Consider the following 25,030-nt stretch of genomic DNA (forward strand, 5'->3'; position numbering starts at 1 on the left):
TGCTTGGGAGAAAAGCTCAGAAAACCTCTCCGTACAGAAAAAGACAGCGTACTGTACAGACAGCGTTGCTGCACAGTCTGGCTAGTAGTCACTGGTATGATGACTACGCAGCTGCAGGAAGGCAGTGTTTTGATAATCTCTTCATATCTAGGCTACAGCTACTGAGATGTGGCATGTTTGATCAGTTAATGAGAACATTTCTCTGCAACAGTATAGAAAAGTAAAGAACTACAATGTAAATTATGGTATTTTCTTATAACATACTGTTCCAGTCTCTCACTTCTCCCTTATCCAAACCAGAATGGATATAGGGACCTAAATCATGTAACAACTAATACTAATTTGTTAACATAACATCAGTTACGCTCTGTGAAGGATCTTTGGTCAGATCTCTGAATTATCGCTGCGCACAACTAAAATGCATGTGAATACACAGAACATCTGTCTTAGGAAAAGGTTGCTCCACATGGACCTTCAGTGCTGACAAAACAACCCAGGCCACCTCCAATGCCAAATTACTATTTGCAGCCTACTGACATACCAAAAGATACAAAATTCCTTCCTTCTTTGAAAGCAACACTAAAGCAAAAAAAAAATCCTCAACAGACTGATACAATCTGGTCTGTACTTCAAACATCCCAGTGATCCATCTATGCGAGCAGGAAAAGGATCCAGCTTTTCCAAACACACTGAAGATGAATAGAATGAAGTTATCCCTGCAAGCAGCGCTCACAGAAACCAGGCTCCCCCAGCCCAGGTCAGTGCCAGCCCCGTGTAGGGCTGTTACTCATAGCAGTATTGTCTGAGGGTAATACAATATAAGTAATATACAGTATTATTTGAGGGACAGTACCAATGATGCATTGAAACAGGCTTTAAAAATTTAAACTTCTGAATTGTTCTCTGCTGTAGCTACTGCTAACCCTCGGTCTTACACTACTGAGAAATGTGCTCAGAAACAGAGCGAAGGCTTTTGGCAATGCCTGCCTGACAACACAACCCAGCAATGTGTGCTCGCAGCCCAGAAAGCCAGCCGTATCCTGGGCAGCATCACAAGGAGTGTGACCAGCAGGCTGAGGGGGGGGGGGGGATTCTGCCCCTCTGCTCTCAGGACACCCCACCTGCAGTGCTGCATCCAGCTCCGGGCTCCCCAATATAAGGAGGACATGGACCTGTTGGAGCAAGTCCAGAGGAGGTCACAAAGATGATCAGGGGGCTGCAGCACCTCTCCTGTGCAGACAGGCTGGGAGAGCTGGGGCTGTTCAGCCTGGAGGAGAGAAGGCTCCGGGGAGACCTTACAGCACCCGCCAGCACCTGGAGGGGCCTGCAACAGAGCTGGAGAGGGGCTTTATGCAAGGGCATGTAATGACAGGACAGGGGGAATGGCTTTAAACTGAAAGAGGGTAGATTTAGACTAGATATAAGGAAGAAATTCTTCACTGTAAGAGTGCTGAGGCGCTGGCCCAGGCTGCCCAGAGCAGCTGTGGATGCCCCATCCCTGGCTGTGCCGAAGGCCAGGCTGGACGGGGCTGGGAGCAACCTGGGCTGGTGGGAGGGGTCCCGGCTAGGGTGGGGACATGGGAACTAGATGGTCTTTAAGGTCCCTTCCAACCCAAACCATTCTGTGATTCTGTATTTCTATGGAAGCCTCTTGGCAGGGTTCTGGATGAGATGTGCCCAGCATTAGTGCTGGAGGACCGGGCTCACAGCACGCAGAGCTGACAGCATAGCTCACATCCTCATTTCCCTGCCGGCCATCAGGATTTGCTTCCAATACTGGGTGGTTCCCAGCTTGGTTTCCTGGGGGTAACCTGGCCATAACCATGCCTTCTTGCTCATTCATCACCTGGCAGTATTTGAGTGCAATTTGAAAAGGATATACAAGGTAATCCCACTTCTAAAACCTTTCTGTTTCGTCATCACCCTGGCCAGCAAGCCCTGCTGACACCAAGCCTCCCAAACCAAGAGGCAGCTGCCTTACCCCCCGCCTTCCTTTCAAAGACAAAATCCATCTCCTAACACACAACATACACAAAGATAAAGCAGCAGAAATCCAAGAGGAAGAGCAATGGCAGGAGCAGCTAACTGGAAGAGCTGGCTCTCCTCTGGGTATGCTCTGCTACCTTGCTCCTGAGCTGGTCATTTTCCTCCTTGCAGGCTGAGAACTGCTTCTTCCAGTGCTCGATGCTGGCCGCCGACTCCTGCAGCGCCGTGGTCAGACGGGCATTGCTCTCCCGCAGCGTCTGCAGCTCTGTCTCCCACTTCTTCACATTGCATGAACTGAGAAAAACAGGGTGCCATTAGGTGGCTTCACCTTAGATTCCTGCGTATCATTATTGTTTACCTGACTGCACACTCATCCACCTGTGTGGAAAAATCAGTAATTTGTTGTTATCAGATAAAAGTACCCAGATGCGCCTAACTGCCTTTAGCCATTGCCTGCCTAAGGAGAACATAAGCCTTAATCTGACTGTTTCTGCCAAAACAAAGGGATCTATCAACTCCAGAAACAGTGACCTGTGTGTGTGGAACAGAAGTCTGGCTGTCAAAGCAGGCTGTGGGGTTAAGCTGACAGCTGGAATCTCCACCATCTGCGAGCAGGGGCTTTACTCGGTGCTGTGCACGGTCTGTGCTCACCTCCAGAGCCACACGGCTGCGCCTCGCTGAGCACCTGCGGCACCGCGCGCCTGGGGACATGGTACCCCTGCAACAAAGCAACTCTGCACATTTGCAGATGGTACAATAATTCAGAACGGAAGATGTCAGGGGGTTGACGCTATCTATATTTGATTTTTTTTTAATGCTCAGCCTTAAATATAACAGTGTTACATAATGCTGAAGAATTAAACTACTCATTCTCCAAAGCTTCAAGCTGCAGCGTAGAGCACGAGATTAGAGACTGAATGGAAGGAAGGCTTTGAAACTCCCTACATGCCAGTTGCTACTTGCCCGTGGAGGTGTCTTCAGCAGGAGGAACGAGCAAGCATTATGATTTGAAATAGGTTATGCTATTGAAACGTCAATAAAGAGAGATGATGTACTTCAAACATAATATATGCAACCTTAGAATTGCTCACTGGGTAGTGCTGCTTATGGTGCTGCTGCCTTATTTTTTAAATAGCTTTTTAAGAGCAGCTTGATCCTGTTAGATTTTCCCTTCCATTCACAGATACATTAACATGCAAGAGACAGACAAGGCAAGATCCCAGTAGAGACTTATTCCGTTTTAATGTTGTAACTTTGCATATTCCAACGCCTATATTTTCACTAAGGCTGCAAATTACTCTTCTCAGCATTTTCAAATAATTTATCAAAGCAAATAGCAAAAAATGTGACTTCAATGGGCATTGTCCACAGCCTTAGAAACATCTCCCTAAGGCTTCTAAGCAGCCTGATGAAATCGTATTTCTCACTTCAACATTTTACGGTTGAGTTAGTTCCCTTTTATAATTTTAAATATCCATATCTATTTTCATCAAAGTAAATGTAGCAAACTCAAAGAGGAAGAGAGATTGGCTTCACACATTATCAGTAGCAATTGCTCCCCCATGGCTTTAATGTTACTTCTGTAACTCTAAAAGTTCACAAACAAAGGTGGTTATAAGACTTGGCATGAGCAGAATAAAGGAGATCTTATTTCATCATGAACTGGATCAGGAGAAAACTAAATGGTAAATATCTCTCAACTGGATACTGGGAGGTACTTGCTAAAATCTGCTCATTCATCCATTCTGCTGCACCATTTTAAATTAATGCTATTACATTTGAGTAATTTCTGTTACTATCATTAGCTATCAGCTAATTACTGCATGCTATTCCAATACAATTTAGGTATTAAAGGAACTTCACCTTTGGGCTAGAGCAATTTTTAATTTATCATTCTCAGACTTGAGATGTGCCTCAGCAGGACCACCATGTGATGCCTTCTCATCGTCTGTCCCGTTCACACTAGATGCTCGAGTAGAAGATGGTGTTTCACGTCCAGATTCCTGCAGTGCAACACACAAATGAACACTGGGTATCTCCTGCATCTCCTGCAACACCACAACACCAATTTCTTTGTAATCTTGATCCCAAACCACCCTGCCGAGACCTAGGCTGCATATGCTGTCCTGGCAGAACAGTGGTGACAAACGCATACCCTTTACATCTTGGCTGCAAAGCTGATCTCTTTAAAAAGAATGAAAAAATGATAATGATGCATGAAATGAAAGTTTAAAGTGTTTAAAAAAAATGTTGAAGTGGTTTCACTGGCAAGGCTTGTGTTTTCTAAAGGCTCTTTGGGGTTTTTTTTGAGATAATGAAACAATACAGCGCACCTGGAAGCACATAAAGTCCAAACCAAAACTAAGAAAAAGAAGCTACTGCTCCTCCAAAGAGATACCATTCATACACTGCTTGGTGCTGATCACCAACAGAGGACAAACAAAGTGAACCATAAAGGCCATGACCAAAGACTTTAAAAAATGAGTATCCCAAGTCAGCCTCTCAGATCGGTGTTTGTGGACCCCACAAAGGGGGGTAGTTACAAGACTAAAAGCATTCCACAGCTTTTTTCTGATCATGCATCTGAATTCCTCTCTGATCAAAATTCATCCAACTTTCCTCCAAACATCAGCCCAAGCCAAGAACGTCCACTGAACAGGGTTCCTTCTTACCTAATGCAATGCCTACGAAATTACAATCGAACGTCTAAAGAGATTGGGACAACACTCAATTTCTTCAATTTGTAAGAAACCCAGATCTCCCTGGACACGAAGGCACCTGGCAATATCAAGGTGTGCCGTCTATAGAGCGTGTTGTACAAATACGCAACACAAGCTTCTTCCAAGCACTCGCTACAGCACTGCCTCTGTTCCCACCCCACAGCGCTCCACCGCTCACCCCTGGGCAATGGCACACCACGGCCACACGGACAGTGTCTCCACTAGCAAACCAAACTCCCTCAAAAGTAGATTAGATGACAAAAAGAACTATCTGGATGAATCTCATTTACTTTCCGCTGAAGCACTACACTGGCCTGCTTTCCAGTGACCCAGACTGCGTAACAGTACAAATCAAAGGATGTATAGCTTTCCCTGTTATTAAACAAATTATAACAGCTCAAGAACTGCTGAAAAAAAATAAGATTTAAATGAAGGCAAAGAGCATGGATGGATGAAAAATATTCCTCTGGCAGTGCTAATGTCCAGCAGCTGACAATTACCTTCAGCAATCTTCATTTTATATACTTCAAGCTTGCTGCCAGAAGCTGGTACAGTCCATTAGAAAATTTAACTTTAAATTATTTATCTTGTATGCATACAGGTATTAAAGCTAAATTACAAACCTGGGAATGATTGCTTGAAGTCTCAATTTTCTCTTGAGATCTGTCTCTTGCTAGTTTGGCAGCTTCTTTTACTTCTTGGAATTTCTCCGCAAACTGGAAAAAGCATGACAGGTATTTATTAGAATGATTTATCAGATTATTGCCTTTATATGGTTCATAGATCTCTAAAAGTGAACAACTAATTTTGATAATTTAAAAATTTTGGCAAGAAAAAAACATTTTAATTCTTTGGCAGGGAGTTTCAAAAGGAATGTGGGTGTTGCTAAAAGAGGGACATCTCTGCAGCTCTGGCTGACCACAGTAAAACCTGTGGAGAAAAAGGAACTGTGAGTGTCTCCTGGTTTGATTTGGTTTTGTTTATTTCCTCCTCTCCTCTGTTTCACTTGGTGTTAACAGTCCCTTAGAAGTTGAAAGTATAAAAGCCATATGTTTGGATAAAAAAAATTATCAATGTCTTCTATTCCTAAGAGCAAGTCAATTAAAGAATGCAAATGAGGTCACCTGCAGAACGCAAGCAAGGGATTATCAAGACACAGAAAAAATGAGAAGGCGGCAGATCTGAATGTACAAGGGAGCCATATGAAAACACAGCTTTTCTGGTCTAATTCTTTTCTTACTGAAAAAACAAAGCTGGAAGACTTCAGGGAAAGGCTTGAACGCTTCCTGCAAGAGCATTGTGTCAACCAGGGGGAGGCGGGGGAAAGGAAAGATAAAGATGAAAAGTAACGATCCCAATCTACAAGTTGCTATAGCATATCTGCTCCAAAGCCAGCCTGGCATTTTTGAAATACAAGTATTATCCCAGTCAGCCAGGGTTGCAGGGCTTTAAGCACTTCAAACGGTGTTTTAAGTTTTAAAAGGAGGATTGCCAAGATGGAAGAAAAGGCATAATATGTAATTTTTTTAATTAAGATGCATCCTGTATAAGAATGGGTAACTTTGTCTTTCTGCTAAAGCTGTTTGGTCTTGCTTGCCTGTGTTTTGAGAAACTTGAAATGTTAGAAAGAAAAGACATACTAGAAGTAAAAATATAAATAGATGTATTTTATTGCACAGTTTGCGAATGAAAGGATTGCCATTATATCCTTGGATAATTTGGAACATTTATGACAAAAAACCCATCATATTTTACCGTCAAGGAATGGGACGAATCATTATCCACATACTAATCTTATCTTCTAATCTTTAGATTTACAGCAGGTATTTAGCATGCTCTCACTAAAACACTGGGTCTATAAAGACTGATAAAACAAATCTCCAACTGGTCTAAGAGAAATCTGGATTTATATGTGGAGGCACCTGTGTTTTGTATAACACACACAAATGGAAATTTCCAACAAATACACATACACCATTCTTAAATCCCACAAACGAGCACGTTCTCAAAACTGAGTGAAATTTTGGGTGTAGGCTACGATCTGTGACAATGTTGATGAATGAAGATCGAGCGCTCCAATCCAGCTGTTTTCTATACACCAGCTGAAACTGCATATGCAAAGTATGTGCTCTCGGATGGCAGCAGTTGCTATCTGATGGCATGTGCAGTCACTACACACACAAACGACTTGATTACCTTTGTAGCACTATAAAGATCATTAGGAACAACTACATTACATTTTTGCCTTAAGTGATTTAACTCCAACTTTACACAAAATTTATCTCCTGCTGTGACAAAACACCTATAACAAACTGATTATTTCTAAAATATTGTATCAACAGTAAGTTCTACACTTGGCTTTCCTGAAAATAGTAAAGGACTGGTTTGAGTCTCTCTTTCACAATAAATCTTTTCATCTTACATATGAAAAATTTATGAGGGTTTTTCATGAACTCTATGAAATATGAAAAGACAAAAAGAATTGGAAGTGATCTATCAAACTTTATTTTTGCAGCTATCTTCATAAAGTACACAGGAGACTGCTGTGAAAAATTATGTGAGCTGAGAAGGAAAGGACATTTTCCGATATTTCCATAATAAAAAATTGTATTTGACCGAGCAAAGCTAATCTGTGATATAAAACCAATCATGAACCCATTGCACAATAGATTTCAGTCATGTCTCCAGTTTACCAACACATGTATTTAAGACATTTGCTTTTAGAAACAAGTACAAATACCTGAATTTCTCACCATCTCGGTGACAGATCTTCAGCTTTAAAGAGTCAAAATATTACCCTTCATTCTTACCATCATTACAAACGTATAGACAGCTGAAACAGAAACAGTGGTGAAGGACTGTCTCTGCTTTTTGTTTACTCATACACTTGGAAACAGGCAGTCCATAACGAGTTCTACTGCCGCTTCTTTTTCATTCTTGGCTAATTAATACCTGCTAGATTTTACTAACGGTCTATTTTTGAAAGCTACAGAGGATCACTTGGCTTGTTATGAAATTAAAGCCTTTCACTTGATTACTCTTCTGAGTGCAACAGCACAGTGGTGACAGCCCAAACTTGTGTAGCATTACCAATGCTAATTGCTACAGGAGCAAACCAGGCATTTCTGAAGCTACCCAGATCCTGAGGCCGTCTCCGAGAGTGACAGCATGGCCACAGTGTCGCACCACTGGCAGAAATCAGAGAGATGCTTTCTCTCCAGTAACTGATTTTTTTTCTGTCCCAAACATAAATAATTGACAAATAACTGATACTACAAAATCATGTGCCACCTCCAAGATCCAAGTTGACTTTGAGCTATCAAGCCACTGCAGTAACAGGGAGTGCTTTTTAAACATGAAATTCCTAGTTAAAAAATAAAATCATCTATTTAGTAAACGAAAACTTGGTAAATGTGGTCTTGAGGGGTAACGCACATATAAATACCCCAAACCAATAAAAAAATCATCATGTTCCTTCTCCCTTCATCTTCCCTCTCCTTCACCCTTGTCCTCAGGCAGATGAAGTTCCCCATATTATTTTTTTTAAAAAAAGACTGCAGTAAGAGAAACACCAACTAAACACCACTCCAACAGTCCATCATGGATTATATGACGTGTCTTCTCATGCCCCAAAGAGCTGTGAGACTAAGCTGCAACACGGAAAAGACCTGCTGCTGGAACCAACGCTCGTGAAGCCTTTCAGTCCAAGGCTGCTGCAGCCCATGCACTCTTTGATTACAAATCTTGGTCAGTGAAATTTAACGAGGACTCAAGGATGCTACTGTGCACTGCACAAATTATTTAAAGGCTGTTCAAATCTGCAGCCAGCTTGTCACCTGCAGAAATACATATATTTAAATAGACTTTCTTAACATTTTAGACATTAAAAAGCATTATTTTGCATGCGTAAATTTTGAGCTCCTGATCTGGCATTATATTTTACATCTCCTACTGACAAACTGTGCCAGTGTCAGATGAAACAGCTGCTCCCACCAAAAGCAGTCTCATAAATATTTCATCACCTTCTTGCTTTGCAGAAGGCTGGGTGATGGCACGTTCCCGTTGGGGAGCACCGTCGTGCTGTGACACACAACACACACGTTGATTTGCTCGTGGTTTTCTCTGGATGAGCTCTCAGTACTGGGCAGATCAGCAGCAAACAAGACCATTTACTCCAGGGACTGGCCAGTAATTTGCTCTAGCACAGCCAGTACGCTGCCAGCACTGATGCTGGTCGGACCGGGGCCGGGGGGCTGTGCTGCATGCTGGGGCAGGGGCAGGATTTGCCCTGAACTTTCCCCCTGCAACACAGCACCTGGCAGACACCACACACGTAATGTGCACACATGCACGGAAAGAAAGTCCAGTGCCTCCCAGATGCTGGATGCAGTTGCTCTATGATGGGAAAAATCTGGGTTTACCGAGTTTCTCACCTGTATAAATCTCGGTCCCCATGCCCTTGACTACCTACAGCTCCTCAGACAGCACGTCTGCACTGAAGCATCCTGAATGATAGCACAAATTTTACTGAACTGCTTCATGTGCAAAATACATCACTACCTGTACAGTACCAGCCCTGCCTCTTCATCACACCCAGGCACACCATTAATTCTCTTTTGATTCCTGTTTCAATTTAGCTGGAGCAATGTTTGAATCATGTCTTGAGGCCTTTTTGAGGCACAGGGTGGGGAGGCAGGGGAAAGGAGGGTCAACGAGTCCTGCAAGAGGGGAAAAGGACCCTGAGCAGGACACCAACCTTAAGCCCTGGGATTCTCCCAATCCATGTGAATTATAATTAGGTCACTAGGTCACTGAGCGTACTTTTCATTAATAGCTCATGTTTAATTTGAACGGCTTTTCCCTATAGGTATGGATTAATGCTTAAGTATCTCAAGAGAAGCAAGGCACTAGAAAGAGGCAATATCTTTTATTAGGCCAAGCAATATATTTAAAAATGCAGACATTTTTAGGCATGCTAACCTCTTCTCCTCTTTGTTATTATTCATTGTGTTCAGCCACTTTTCAGTTTGCTTTATTTATTTATTTTAAGCCAGTCTATTGATCTCTCTGGTTTAGAGGAGTTTTAGTGTGTCCTTCCAATTCCTGACTAAAAGCTTCAATTATTTCCAGGAAAAACGGCAAGCTTTAATTTATATCTTTTATAAGAGTATAATGATATCAAGACAAAATGAAACTTTATTTTACTATTCCCAGTACACTTATACGTCTGTAATCTCTCCACCATCTCTGATCTTTCTTGTTAACGGTTCAATAATTAAACTGAGGAGCATGGATGACAAAGGATATCTCTGTCCCACTGCTTTGCAGGGTGGTAATAAACCAGGTTTTCTTACATTTTTCCAGCTAGATAAATGTCAGGTGTGGTGGTTTTTTTTTAATAGATCATCTCAACCCATTTTAACAAGCGCTCCCCTTCGATATTCTTACCAGTAAAAAGTCTTTCTGCTGATTTGGAAAGCTTTTTCTGCAAGTAGAAGGCTGTATTATTGGCAGTGAGCTCTTCAGCAGATCGTGCTGTGCAAACAGATGTGCAAACTGATCTGGAGAGAAACACAGCTGGTGCTGAGGCCCCTGTGCCCACACGACACGTTTTTCAGATGGCTTTAGTCTGGCCACACGAACATTAAAGAGCTGCTTTCTGATACCAGCACTACATTTATTCTTAGTACGTGTTTGGATAGTTTTGGAGGATATGAAAAAATCTCTCTGATTAGGGTGCAAGGACCTCCTTGTTACACCTCTGGTCTCCTGAGCCAGCCCCAGCACCACCTGGTCCACACGGTGCGTGGTGCTTGTTCAAGCCCAGCCAGCACTCAGGCACCGTGCAGCCACCTGCCATGCTGCAAGGTGTGACTTCAGTAATCCAGGAGTAAAAATTACTATCCAGTGCTCCTAATTCTTTCATTTGGTGTCCAAAGGTTGCACTGTATCATGCTTATCTGTTACTCTAAACAAACTACTCTCCTAAATCCACCTTAATCCTCCTGTATTGCCAGACTACTTACTAGCTACTACAAACACCTCTTTGCCACAGGAGTGGAGAAGATGCATAGGTGAAATGAGCACTCATCTACACTTGAGTAAACGACATAACCATCACCAGCAGCTCATTTTTAAAAAAACGTTTTGCATGTGATTGATTGGTGGCCTTAGCATCCCAGAACAACAGATTATTGTCATGGCACTTTTATGGACATCCAAAATCCATACATGAAAAGTAAAACACACTTTACCTTTAAGAAATGCTCGCAAAAAATGCAATACTCTGGAAACTCAAAACTCAGTAAGGCAGATTTAGTAAAATAAATTCCTGTAACAATTTGGTTGATGGAAAAGTCCTGCTCCTACTGCAGTGGTCTGCCTTTGCTATTTTAGACACTACAAGAAACACCTTGTCCTTGTGATTCTTTTCTTATCAAAGCACACGAGGAAAGGACAGCACCACAAGAGACTGTGTGCCATGCCTAAGGACACCACGTTGAGTTAACTGACAAAACCCAGCGCCAAGTAGCAACGCTTCAGGTGTCAACTATGTGTTAGATAAGTAGGAGGTTTTTTACTACACGAACTAACATCTCAGCTGCTTGACGAGCACTTGGCAAGACCACTAATCTAATGACAGGATGTATTTTAAAGTGCATGTTATTCTTGACTAGACTTTACAAGACGACTAATGTAGCCAGCCCCTGGTCCAGGGAAGTGTTGCATTAATACCAAACCCATGGCCAGGTCTGCCTGCTGAGGAAGGCAGCTCTGCCACCAAACCTGCTGTCAGACCTCCCCCGCTACTCATCCTCCATCACTGCCACAACCTGCTGCCACCTCCTCAGGTCTGTGCTAAAGCAGCTTCGGGTCAGGGCTGCAAATCACACCACCGAGCTGAAACGCTAAAAATGTGGTATTATTTTAACAAAGACCAGTTCATTGAGCCTCCTGAAAGCATGGCCCCACCAATGGTGGTATCTGCAAAACGAGGGCACCAGCAAACCCTGGGGGCTGGCAGCTCCTTCACCTCAGTTAATTACCAATGGCAGCAAGTCATCAAAGTGCACATCTCTGAGGCTGGGACAGCAACTCTTCCTTCAGCCACACTAGGCAGCCCTAACACCAACGGTCCTGGCATATCAGCGGTTCCCTTCGCTTTTGGTGCCACTTTCAGCTGAAATGAGCGCACAGGCCAAGGAGACGCCAAAAAATACTACAGAGCTCAGATTGCTTCTGTGAACATCTGAAAACACAAATGCTTTCAGCCATGCAGGGGAAGATACTGTCGAGATCACCTGATAGTACTGTCATTAGTGGTCAGATTTAATTTATAGTTTTGACTACAAACCTTGCAATACTGCCTGCTTCTGTACATACAGACATTGGGTAATTACAGGAGATGGGCAGCCTGTATGGATGAAAAGGAACTGCAAAAGCATGCAGCTCTCAAGAGGTCAGATGGGTATATGCAATTCTTCATTAATAAGAAACAAGGCAACCTTTGCAGAAGCGCAGTGAGCCCCATTACCTTCGTCAACTGCTGCTCGGAGGGAAAGCCCAAACCAAACACAGTGTTTGCTCTGCTGTCCGCCCACTGGCCAAACTTCTGCGATGTTTTAGTGAAGGTCATGTTAGGTGTGATTGTGCTGTTTATGATCACCTGTTTAAAAACAGATAAAAAAATAATTAAAAAGTAGAAGCCACATCGGAAATGCATATCCTAGCAACGATATCATCCAAAGCAATTAGCAGTCTAAATTGGGAAATTGCTGTATTCAGAAGATTTTTTCTGAAAACAAAACAGTTTCTATCTTGTCTTACTTTATGCAGGCATCTTGTCTTCTTTTTCCAAAGTCCTATCATAGTCCTGCAGTTAAACATGGCTGCAGGAATGTCACTGAACTCAAAGCAACAGCAGGGACAGGAGCTATAAAAATTACCCTGGCAGAAATGCAGATGCAAAATCCTCTTTTTTAAGCATTATGAAGGCACATGGCTACTCCCACCCGATACCCGGGATGGCTCGAGGCCTCCAAGCAGGGTGTGCACCAGCAACACCTGCCCTCAGGCTGGACCAGGAAAGAGATATTTCTGCATTTCTCCATTTGGCCTCAGGCTCCCACAAGCGGGATGCCAGAGACATGTCAGAAATGAATGAGAAAGAAAACCACTAACAACAAAAACCAAGACAAAGAGAAACTGGTAACTTAATAGCGAGTTCAACTTGGGAGGGTGGTGAAGTGCATCGCCCACAATGCACATGCACCATCAAGTGTGGGCCTCAAGACAAAGATTCTGCCGCTTTACACAAGTTAACTAGTATCTGCTTCACCACCAGCAACCTTGAAAGCAACAGTGGTTCTTGTAATTAAAGAAATAGCCAACAAGAGGAAGGCTGTTGGGATGAGGTCTCTAAGGAACTTAGTGGAACAAGCATAAAATGTAATCTTGCAAATGAGATATATGCCAGTTCATTATCAAAAATCTTAACTTTATTTTCAAGATACATCATTATATGAGTCTAGAGACTCCTTCCCCTGGAAATTAATTCATATACAATGTTCTTTCTGCTAACAGAATAGAAGCTTTCTTTAGTAATGCGCACCATCATTTCCAATATGCAAATTATGCAGTAATTAAGCCAAATCTGTGGGACAGTTTAATTAACATGATCAGGAAGTATCCTGGCAACATCATTTACTATGTATTCCAAGCAGGTTTTTTTTCCTAAGCTATCATTTACATTTAGCAAAAAGTGTGAATTAAATTTACCAGAGAAAGATCTTGCCTCTGTCCCCTCCCTAACTTCCAACCTTTGTGCTGATGCTTCTACTTGCTTTCTCAGAAACTGCTCAGCTTCAGTGGTTCCCTCTTTCTGCATCACCACTTTCAAACAAACACGCTCTTTTCTGCCATTTCCTGACACTGAACGTTTAACCAAAAGGAAACAAAACATAGGAGGGCCAGGTGGCTGGTACCCCTGAAATTTTTATTTTTTTGTTTGGGAATAAACAGGGCAAGAAAGGGGGAGAGATGACTGCAACCAGCTGGCCAACACACCCCATACAGACACCAGCTTTCAGGGTCAAAACATCTTTTTGAATGGTCAGTTGACAGGCAGAGGTATAAGCAAAGCTGCCCAGATGTGCTCGCCTCTGGCTAAATCACACAACAGAAAAGCCGCAACATAAAATCTCAGTGCGATTTCAGATATTAAAATGAAAATAAAATCAAAGATTTTATGTAGGGGGTTGACGATGCGAAGTAACTATGATGCTACAACGACTGCATGATACAGAGAGGCACAAGAACAGGAGGATAAGCTACCAGCAACCCAGAAAAATCAGGATGCTTTCCAAAAACTTTAAGGGAAGTGCTATATTTCTTCTTTAAAAATCTTACATCAGACAGATGAACTACTTACAAGTGTTTAGCTTCTCCAATTACAGAACTTATTTTAGAAGCTATGAAACAGCCAGAAATTTCAAGTGATAAAAAATATTATTTCAGTCCTACTGTGCCTATCAAATTAGACATCTGTGAGCAAAAACTAATAAAATGACCCATTTTATTGAAAGGCAAAAGCTTCACTCACTAGAAGCAGACTCTGAGAAGAATAAAACTCTTCCATACCTCCTACAATAATCATTGAGTAAATACAAATAAACCCCAGAGCAAAGATATCTTTTAGTCCAATATTATCAAAGATGTGATAAAAGGAATAATGAAGCCTGCAAATTGTAAACCAAGGAACACCTTATTGAGTGATGAAATGCACTACCATTAGCTTAGCACCTTCGAAGTTCATTTTTTCTATAGCCAGCGCAGAATCCGAGAAAAGGTTGTGGTGATCGCACACCTTCAAGAAACTGACAGCTCATCTGTTAAATTTATAATAAGCTGCAATTAGTGAAACTGCCTGGAAGCCAGCTCTATGATTTTTTTTCCCCCTTAAATCCTTCTGTCAGTCAGCCACTTCAGAAACGCTGTGTTCCTACAGAGAAGTAAAAAACCTAAGTAGAAGCTTAGGAGATTACATCAGAGCTCATGGAAACAGTTCAGAGGAGACGGATGCTGCAGGTACACTGCACTTACCTACCGGTCTTCCTCCCAGACCTGACCCCACTGCCCCGTCACGCTTGCAGGGAGATGCCATAACATTAAATTTCAGGAGCATCAGCCTGTACATTCACTTCTCCTATAAATCTGGTCATCATTTCAGAGCAGGGACACTACTCGGGCCAGGGAACAATCAAGTTGGTTGTGTTTAGGAAAAAGAAAGGGTGTTATGATTTCAAAGAACAATGAAAAACCAGGCTTGCAATCCCTCCTGCCCAGTAAGCCAGGCTATCCCCCTCCCCCCGGCTCACCCTGGGCTGCAGGGACCCCACTGCTCCTCCGCCTCCACCTGATTTAATTTAACACAGTTCCAAAATACATGGGCTAATAAATTCATTAGCTATTTCATGGCTGTCTTTTCCCAGGTGGGGAAGCTTGTGGCCAGGCCAGCTGGTCTTCCACCAGGCGGAAGGTCTCCAGCTGGGGCAGAAGGCAGGGGAAGCATCTGTGGCCACCACTACAGGGAAGTTCAACCGAACCAGTAAAATTTTCTATTTTCATCAAAGGATGAACCAGAACTTTCAAGTTTCAAAGGAAGAAGGAGCTGAGAAGGGTGCAGAAGAGAAAGGGCAGTATTTGAAAGCTGCTGTAGGCAGGATGAGCCTGTGGGCTCTTTTCCATCCCTACCTGCAACCCGGTATTACAATTCTACAAAAAAAGGCCACTCATCAATTCAAATGGGCTCTTACGAAATATCTTTGCATTGGGTCCTCATTTGTATAAAACACACCAAGAGCAATTCCAGCTGCATCAGAAAACGGAATGTAGACTTTCATCCAGGATAAAGGATTCAAAAGATAAACCACACTCTAATCAAATGTAATCAATCCCTGAAGTAGTTAAAGAGTTCTCCCTAAAGACAAAGGCAAAGAGGAGCGTAATATAATAAGCACCTTACAGAATAATAAACTCATTCATCATACTGAGTTGTCTACATGTGGTTAAAAAAAATAATCTGCCTTTGCTCTCATCTACATGTATCAGATGGCAAACATTCCTGATACATCCGAACAAGCCAAGCAAAATCTCATGCTAATTTCACTTCCTCTGGGAGAAAAAAACAATCCTGACATCTAAATTTTTATTTGAAGCTGACACAGAAGAATGCTCACGGTACAAGGTAGCACTACATCAACCAGAAATCACTCCAGACATTTAGAAACACACCAGGTATATGCGTCACGTACAAGTGAACGCAAATAAGCTGGCATAGAGCAGAACATTCATATGCTGTAACACACCCATCCTGCTGGCTTCCCACGGAGAGAAACTGCCAAATAAATCAAGCCGGGTGAGGTCACAAGACGACCCAAGTGTATAGAAGGAAAAAAATACGTATTGGCAGCGCAGCTCACGCTGCTCGTAATATATGCGCAGCGCCCATATCTACAGCTGCCATTTTTTTAAGGAATGCTTTGAGCATTGAAAGGGTTCCTCTCCCACATGCCCTGCATCACAACATACACTAAAGGGGAAAAGCCAACGTGGCTCCTGAAAATACATTTTCCCCGAGTCACCGTTTCACTAACGTGAGACGCAGCGGTGCGTGGGCCGCTGGAGCAGTGCCTGGGGGTTCGCTGGCTTGGCTCACAGCGTACACCCTGGTCGCACCGGCCCAGGTCGGCAAGAGGGAAAAGCAGAATGAACGCAAGCTCAGCTGGCAGGGGAGGAAAGCGGCGATGGCAGCGGGCAGAGCCACTGACACGGCCTGAGGAGGAGGGCCCGCGTGCGGGCAGCCATCGGCCAGGACACCTTCTCCAAAGAAACACCCACCCAAGGGGACGATGAGCCCCAGCCGGCCTGGCCACAAGCTCCTCTACCTGGGAAAAGACAGCCATGAAATAGCTAATGAATGTATTAGCCAATGTATTTTGGAACTGTGTTAAATTAAATCAGAAAAGGGCCCCTTATTCTGGGACAGGAGTGCCAGATTAGGAATTATTCTGGAATTTCCCCTTTAAATTCACCTCACCTCCAGAAAAGCCCCGAGGTTCCAGGCCATAAGATCTATCTTTAAGAAGGCACTACATTAAAACCTCCCCATTTCATTTTCACACCTCCAAATACATGCTTTCCAGCTTGCAGCCCTTGTGAAATTTAATTTCCCCAACCCACCAGGCTGCTAATCCTCAGTAAAGATGTATCCCCGTCTAAAAACAGAACTGAAGAGGGAAAGGAGCTGCTAATCCTCTGGCCACAGCTATCACAGGCTCAGCAGGTTCTTCCAGCTCATCAAGTCGACATGAATCAGAAGGGCTTGTGACACTGGATGTGAAGATGAGGAGACAGGGCTGGATCGCGGAGAAATTCTCCCTCCATCTCAAATGTTCAGCAACTCTCTTGTGGAATTAACCCGCCTACGTTTCTGTGACTTGCACTACCCTTTGCACTACCTGCCACCCTCCCTATCTCTGCTGAGAGCTTCTAGACTCAGATGTAACATCTTTCCACCAACACACACACTATTGAAGAGAGAAAAAAAGAGTCCTTGCTGTGGCCACCTGATGGAGTAAAGCAGGAGCAGCACAAAGACAGGCTCACGGCAGCATAAGAACTTGGGGGTGAAAGAAAAAACTGCCTTTGGCCAAAACAGTGAACCTGTAATGCAGGAGCTTTAATTACAGTTGTTTTACAAATCAGGGCCAGCAGATGTGATCAAATCTTTCTCCCCACCCGTTCTGCTGAGTCTTTGTAGAAGGTCCTTAAAAAAACCACAAAGCCTGGGAAAGCTGAAAGCAGCAATGGCACTTGCTCTAGCTTTGCTTTATCTGCTGCACCTGACATACACGGTGCTTCACCCGGACAGGCTGAGGGTACAGTTTAGTTAGACTGGGGGTACTGTAAACATACGTTAGGAGGAAGAACGTTGGGTTCCTCCATTTTGCTGTTTCTCCTGCTCAGCTCCATCCTTTGTGCGTGGGGGGTGGGGGCAGGGGGAGAGTGGGCAGAGCACAGGGCAAGCAACAGCTGGCAGGACATCTGCTACCAGACTCTTGTTCTGGATACCCTCCGGGCTAGCCTGGCCAGCCACTGCTTTTCAGGAGTTTCTGTTCTACACAGTGAACAAGACAGTGGCCATTTCACCCCTCAATGGACTCCGAAAGCTTCCATAGCTACGTCATGGATTTCTGTGGGAGCGGAAGGGGAATCACAATAATGCATCCAGGCTCTGCAAAGAGGAAGATGCCAGGGTGCCTTGCAAGCCGCAGAGGACTTGCTGCAGTCCAAAGCGTTTACTTCCCAACCTGAGCTCCCTCTGCAGACAGCAGTTCCACCTTCTATGGACCAAGTATCTCACATGCTGCTGCTGCTTGCTTCATGGGGGAAAGGGCCACTTCTACAGTTGCACATAGCTGTGTTTTAATCCTGCATCACCTTGTGTCCCCATGATAATTCAATGAATGATGAGGTTAATTTTTAACCCTGAAACCCAACAAATCAAATAAAAAACCAAGTTCTTGTCCTCCTTCATGAAAGGAGATGTAAAAATAGTCCCCCCACTCCAATAAAAAGACTAATAACTGTTTTTCCTGTGGTAAAATATTTCTGTTGTAAAGCCCTTGCTGAGAACCTGTCTAAATGCAACAAAAGTGGGTTTATGATTATGTGAATTCTATTAAGTAAATCTCCTGCTACACCTACTCCATTGCGCTCTTTTTCTTCCCAAGGTAATTAACATCTCTGCAGAGCTGGCTTCCCACCTCCTCCACCCAGTCTAAATCTCTAAAATCTCCTATTTTTGCTTTGACATCTGACTAGATTTTTTTTTTTTCTTTTAGGCGCAGCACACACATCCACCCACCCACACGATTCAAAAGCACCAGCAGCTGTTTCACGAAGAAAATCTACAGCAAGGATTCTCAAACCCTCTATGCTGGCACAAACTGTTATCCAGGAATTTCATGCAACACTTTACAAAATATATAAACCGAGACGCTTGTGTATTATTTTCACATGAGAAACAAGATTCCTGACTTATCAAGACAGGGAGAAGATACACGGTGGAGACTCTTGATTTTTTCCTGGTGACCAAAATTGGGATGAGGGAGAAGGCTGCGTTATATACAATGAGATACAATTAAAAAAACCCCACAGTTATACCACATTCATGCTTCGGAAGATTTAATAAAAGCATATAGCCTTTGCGTAGAGTATAACCACATCCTTATACAAACCATTTTGGCACTAATTGTTTTTTGCATCCTTCAGGCTGTATGACAACAGCATCACTGAAGCCTGAAGGTCCCTTTGCAGAGGTCAGAAATGTCACGGCTATGTGGCATTGTCAAGGACTCCTCCGCTCTGTAACAACCTACACACCCCAGGGAGCGGTCAGCAATAGCGTGGCTTACCGCTTCCTCTCTAAAATCTAGAAAAACTGTCCTTTCGCATAAGGAATGGCCAAGAAGAGCAGACAAGTTGTTTTTAGGAGATGACAGGATCTACTTGACGTCTTCTAAAACACCTCGAAGCAGTCACTGTTAGACAACAATCAAGGGCAACCAGGTTCAGCAACACTTAGGAGCAATACACTAACAAAACTGAAGCTACAAGGTGTCCATGAGATAGTGTAAAACACCAACCCTTCTGCGTCCTCAGAAACGCCTCATCCCTTATTTTGCTGCTAGAAAATAAAGCCAGGTGAAGGTTAGCTGGGGCTTATGTGATCATCTGGTTCACTCCTCAGGGAGAATCACCCTTGGACTTCAGCCAGCATTTAATGGTTGAAAGTCATTTCTACTATTCCTCATTTTCCATCTAGCAACCACTGCGCCATTGGATGAGACGACAATCCAGAATCAAGAAAGAAGCGATGTCTGTGATTTTTTTTTTTTTGGTAAAGCTAGGAAAATATTGCCTTGAATTATGTTTGATGCTCAAATTTTAAGAATACACAATGCAGTGTAGTTTATTTATAAACTCCATCTGGCATGACTTGATTAGCATGTCTGATACATTAACTCTCTGAATAGGGATTTCCAAGTATTAGATACTTCATGCACTACAGCGGGGGAGGGGGGAGAAGGGAACAAATAATTTATATAGCTATTTCAGTGGACAAGCAATCCTTAGTGTCTCATAAAGCACAGCTTGTAAGAATTATTCTTTATTACTTTCAGTAGCTGAACTTAAAAAAAAAGAGGGAGTAAAATTTCCAGATTATGAAACCAACAGCTAACCAGTGCTGTGTTTATTGCAATTCTTGACAGAAGTCCCTCATACCCGGGGCAGAGGCTGTGGAAAGTTTGAGGGGATGAAGCATGTGCTCAGTTCACCTTTGGGCACAAGGTTCCTCAGTGCCCTTATAACTTATTTTGGAAGAAAAAGGCAGGACAATGCAAAACCCGCAAGCAAGCTGAGCACCACTCCCTGGAGCCTGGTGAGCAGGTATGGAAGATCTTACCATCTACAAATTTGTCTATTTCAGTCTCATCCCACAGTTTTGCTTTGATCAGCTAATGAAACCAAAAAGATGAAGGAAAGCATCTCTAAACTCTACCGTGTTGTGCCTATGTTGATGATGTTACTAAATACTTTGAAATTTTTCTCAGTTTTCACCTAACTACAGGCATGGATTATTTTTGCCAAAAATCTGTTCAAGATTCTTCAAAAGCTTTGCTATGTTTGAGGGCCATGACCTAAACCAGGCATCCTCCGCTTGATTCCAGGTTTCTTTACAATAATGTCACATGGTTTAATTAACCTCTCTGGCATGTTCAGATGCCACATTCATACTTGAGTCTAGTGATCAGAAACAACTCTGTGTGAGGCCGTTACAGGCTGGAACACTTGCACAGATCTTTTCTGAGAAATTTTATGGAGAGATTTTAAAAAGGAAAAATCCACCCAGACCGAAGTTTCCCTACTTGCTGGTGAGCAGTGCAGCAAGAAATCCTCTAGCATGGATTTTTATCTTTTCTTTCTTTTTTTCTTTTTAAAGAATAACAAACTGCATTTCTGAAAAGGTTTCTGCAATCTCCTGGATTCAGTTTTGTGTGGTCTTTCCAGAGCCAGTGACACATGCTGTACATACAAGCATAAAAATGAGCCAGATAGGATCAAACGGTGGCAGATGTGCTTCTGTTCTTCTGTCAAGGATACAGCTGTTGCCAGCACTTTGTTATCTTTTCTCCTAAGCTTACTAACCGGCTTCTGCAGGATTTACTTCCAGAAATAATCCAGACAACGAACAGAGGATTTTTCACATTTCAAAGTTAATAACTTGGAAAGAGATTAATACAGAAACATAAGCGATATGAGTTCTACAGCTCTAGACCTTTTTTTTTTTTTTTCAACCAAACCCAAAACATATCCTCAGCAGATGATCATGATTTCTCATTGATGCAGTCTCAAGGGACCCACCAAATTTCCTGGCATTTACTTTGCTCCATTTCTCAGCTTTTGACAAGCTCTCTTTCACCTGAAGCCCCAGGTCTTGTCTGAGCAAACATTTTTAATTTTTCCTCCCTTTCCCAAGTCATCTCTACCAGTATCGGAAATTCTGAAATTACCATTGCAGTTAAACCCTAACAGTACTTTTTTATCTGAACACTCAAGGACCTGTCCACACAAGCGCAGCCAATGTCACCAGCTCTACCTATCTGAACCAGTCTTGGCAAGTGTTGAAAATTCTCCTGCAGACACAACTCCAGGCAATGTACTATCCTCCCAGTTATTAAATCCTGCACCTACCCTCAGCCTGAATTTCTGAATACTTGATACGACCTTAAGCAAATACAGGATGATACAAGTGGGTAGTCTCATCCTTGGCTGACAGCTCTGCTTCTCCTTTATGCTCTATTTCTTCATCAACAAATTCCAAATAAAATGTTCTCAAGTTACTTTGTCTAAAGAGAAACAAAAATTCAACTAACTTTAGTCAAGCCAAGTACATCACAAACAGAGACAACGCAAATATTTTGAGATCATCGGGAACTGTTATTTTCCTTTATTTCATTCACTCTTCATTCAGCCTTCGCCAGAGCAGCAGCCTCTGCCTAGGAGGCACCAGCATCACTCGCTGATGGTAAGTTTTCCTTAAATTAAGGGTTCCCCCTGAATAATTCAGAGTGATGCTAAGTTATCTGAAAGTTACATCACCACAACTCTAAACCTTTAAATGAAATGAGGAAATTGGTATTAAAAATATTATTTACTGTGAGTTCTTTCACTGAGCGAGAGACCGGTTCCAGCTTAAGTTAGGCTGGTGTGCCATGACTGAGGGCAGGACAGATGTTCTGCTCTTAATCTGCCCATCACACAAAATCAACGAGAACTCTATGAAAGAGGCAGCTACCTCTCAAGAGAGCAGCCTGATCCAGCTTGATTATTTACAGCAACAACCCAAAAGGGACTGCAAAAAGAAGCTAGAGACTCCTCAGGCATCTTTTACAAAGTATTTTGTTTAGCACAGTTGGTACTAGAACATGTCTCTGGCAGATGAGCATCATTCTCCAGCACAGGCTGGGAAATCTGAACTGGGAAAAGTCCACGCTGCAGCGGCCTTATGAAGAAAACTCATCGGATGAGAACGATCAAATGGCATCAAATTATTTTAAAAGCTCTAGTATGGATACACAGTTTATACATGCTGATACCATTATCGTTGTTCTGTCTCAACAGTAAAGTACTTATCTATTACATGATATATCCATAAAGATCATAAAACCAGAACTAATGTTTTTACTTATTAGTCATCTTGCTAGCACAGAATCAATGAGATGTTTATTATAACATACACACAAACTATGCACACTGGAAGACAGGATTATGCATTAAAATTGTATTTTATACCATGTTTTTGTATTTCACAAGATGTTCTTCCTTTTGTGGGGGGCAGGGGTGTAATTAGTTCCATTTGTTGGCATTACCCTTTTATGGCTCCATTATAATCTCCAGTGCTAATAATGATGTTGAAATTAGCTCCGATAGTTCATGAAATACTTAATATATTATGATAAAGAGAAGATGAAGGCCATCAAATATGCTTCAATTTCTATATTACAGTAATCAGCCAGACCAGTACTGGAAACATTTTGTTATGGCATATGAAGGTTTCTTGTGTGGACAGGTATGGACAAGAATGCAGGAATACTGACTGGATCAGTCAACTCAGACCTCCAAGGTCAAAACCTGGTCATCTTTCCACCAGTTTCCCCTAATGTAGCATCACCCTTAAAACTGGGATATGTCTTTTGGGCTCTTCAAACAGTAACAAGTATCACACGCTGCCTTTTTGATGAATGGTCCTTTTTGTGTTGGTTCTCAGTGTCAGAAGTGTACGTAATATTGAGCTCATGCTTCACTCACACCCGTTTTAGGGCTGGCACTCTTTCTGGCAGTCTGGAAATCTGGAAAAAGATTTCCCACCCAACCTGGAAGAAATGGCCTGAAGGGCAAAAAAATGCACATCGGAAAAAATTTTGAAAAAAATAGAAATACTCATCTCAGTTACCCAGTGGTAAAAAAAGCTTTGAGAAGCTGGAATAAAAAAATATTTTCTGCTAATTTAATCAGATTTTACCAGCAGGGGCTCTCTGGAAATCACAGTCCTTCCAGTGCTGCAGTCAGCAAAATAATCTTCAGGGCGAGGAGAGGAGCCTCTTGGCGTTTCAGCAGGCAGGGGCAGCCAGCTCGGACCCCAGCAGCACCGTGCTCCTCCGGGATGCACACAGCACTCCTGACAAGCGATGGCCATAAATAAAACTAGGGCAGGCAAAACTGGAAATAAAAGAATCTCCGTCCCTTTGACAAAACACACATATATGCTCACCCACACCTTTCAAAATCACAGCATTTAATTCAGGATTTCTTTATACACGTTAAAAGAAAAGGCATTTTGTAAGGTCACTTTTTGTGTACTTTTACATCCCTTTATCTCTAGCTACCCAAGGCTGTAACACATCTTCTGATCATTTCACTACAAAATCATTAAACCTGAAAAATTAGGTAGTTAAAAAAATTAGGTATTTAAAAAATATAAAACACGGTACGTCACTCCATCTAATTCATGGAGCACAGGGTCAGGTGAACACACACTGATGCTCTGAATGCCAAGGGGGAAGGTGACGTTGTGATTGTTTCTGCAAATCAGATCCATGCAGCCTCAGAGGCACACAAATGCTGCCACACCAACGCAGCCCCCAGCGAGGTACACGTTGCCAGAAGCCGTTTTTTATGTGGGGCCAAAAATTTTGTAATATCTAAATTACTTGGTAGTTTTTTCCTAAGAAATAATTGCTTTTGGTTTAATGGCTGAGTTTACATCAATGACAGAGAAAAAAAAAAGAACATAAAGAACTAGCCAGATGAAGGAATTTCATCTGTGCCACCATGCCACCCTGCAATTTTTTCCTGTGAAAGGAAAGCTGCTTCAATCTAAGAGTCACCTTTTGGCAAAATACTCTAGGATATTTTTAACAACTGTGTCTTAAAATAATTCCTTTTCCATGGGCAAAGAAAATTATTTGTTTTGAGCCTCTGAACACAGCACTGGAAGAAGTCTGAATTTCCTCTCTGTGCGCCTAGGACGCCTGCCTCTAGTCGCGAGAACAAAAAAGCGTGGTCAAAAAGAGGCGGGCAGCTATGAAAACAGGTAGCAATCAGGATTGGTACAGGAACTGAGAAAGCCAGAAATACATCAAATATTAGCAGGTTTATATATCACCCCTTCTTACCTCCCTGAATATCTGCTCCCACGTGCTGCCAGGACTCTGTCCCTGCCAGCTTCATTCTGCTCTGGAAATCACACTGTCCCTGCTGTGACACTCACCGACAGATCCCATTATAAAGGTGTATATACCACTTAATCAAACAGCTTCATCGTATTATATAATGTACCGTATTCACTTTGGGGAACATTCTGTGAATACTGATTGGTGAAACTTGGCCCCTATTATTTTTTCTTACTAATTGCAATTTACTTCAGAAATAGACCCACTGATTTTGCTTTCCCGGCACAGCAATTCTTCTGGTTCTCTCTTCAGTACTTTCACACACTTACGCCCAACTTAGCTGCTGGTCTTCAATATTCAAGGTAATTGCTAGGTAATGAGCTCTTTTAAATGATCTAGCAACTGGGAATGAGCATCAGCTGACAATACGTTTTTCTCTGAAACACAAAGTCTTTGTTTCTATATCATGTCTTTACCAAAATTACACTTGCAATCTATTAATCTTTTTAATCCTAATTTTAATTT

General features: G+C 42.5%; 1 protein-coding gene across 2 annotated transcripts in view; it reads right to left on the reverse strand.

Annotated features, from left to right (window-relative positions):
* The window catches only part of HOMER2 (homer scaffold protein 2), a 65,205-nt gene that overhangs the window by 6,736 nt on the left and 33,439 nt on the right, over nt 1-25,030 (reverse strand). Inside the window, exons 1-5 of one of the 2 annotated variants that reach the window (XM_080396312.1) lie at nt 12,534-12,641; nt 12,241-12,372; nt 5,330-5,422; nt 3,850-3,989; nt 2,124-2,280 (exon numbers count right to left, since the gene is read on the reverse strand). In XM_080396312.1, the coding sequence (XP_080252438.1) occupies nt 2,124-2,280; nt 3,850-3,989; nt 5,330-5,422; nt 12,241-12,372; nt 12,534-12,593 (582 nt within the window). In that variant the 5' untranslated portion in view covers nt 12,594-12,641. Of the gene's footprint in view, nt 1-2,123; nt 2,281-3,849; nt 3,990-5,329; nt 5,423-12,240; nt 12,373-12,533; nt 12,642-25,030 lie in introns of those variants that run through there. The other variant, XM_080396311.1, reaches the window with a different exon arrangement.

Source organism: Falco punctatus, assembly GCF_963210335.1.
Source record: "Falco punctatus genome assembly, chromosome: 7".
Taxonomy (NCBI): Eukaryota; Metazoa; Chordata; class Aves; order Falconiformes; family Falconidae; genus Falco; species Falco punctatus.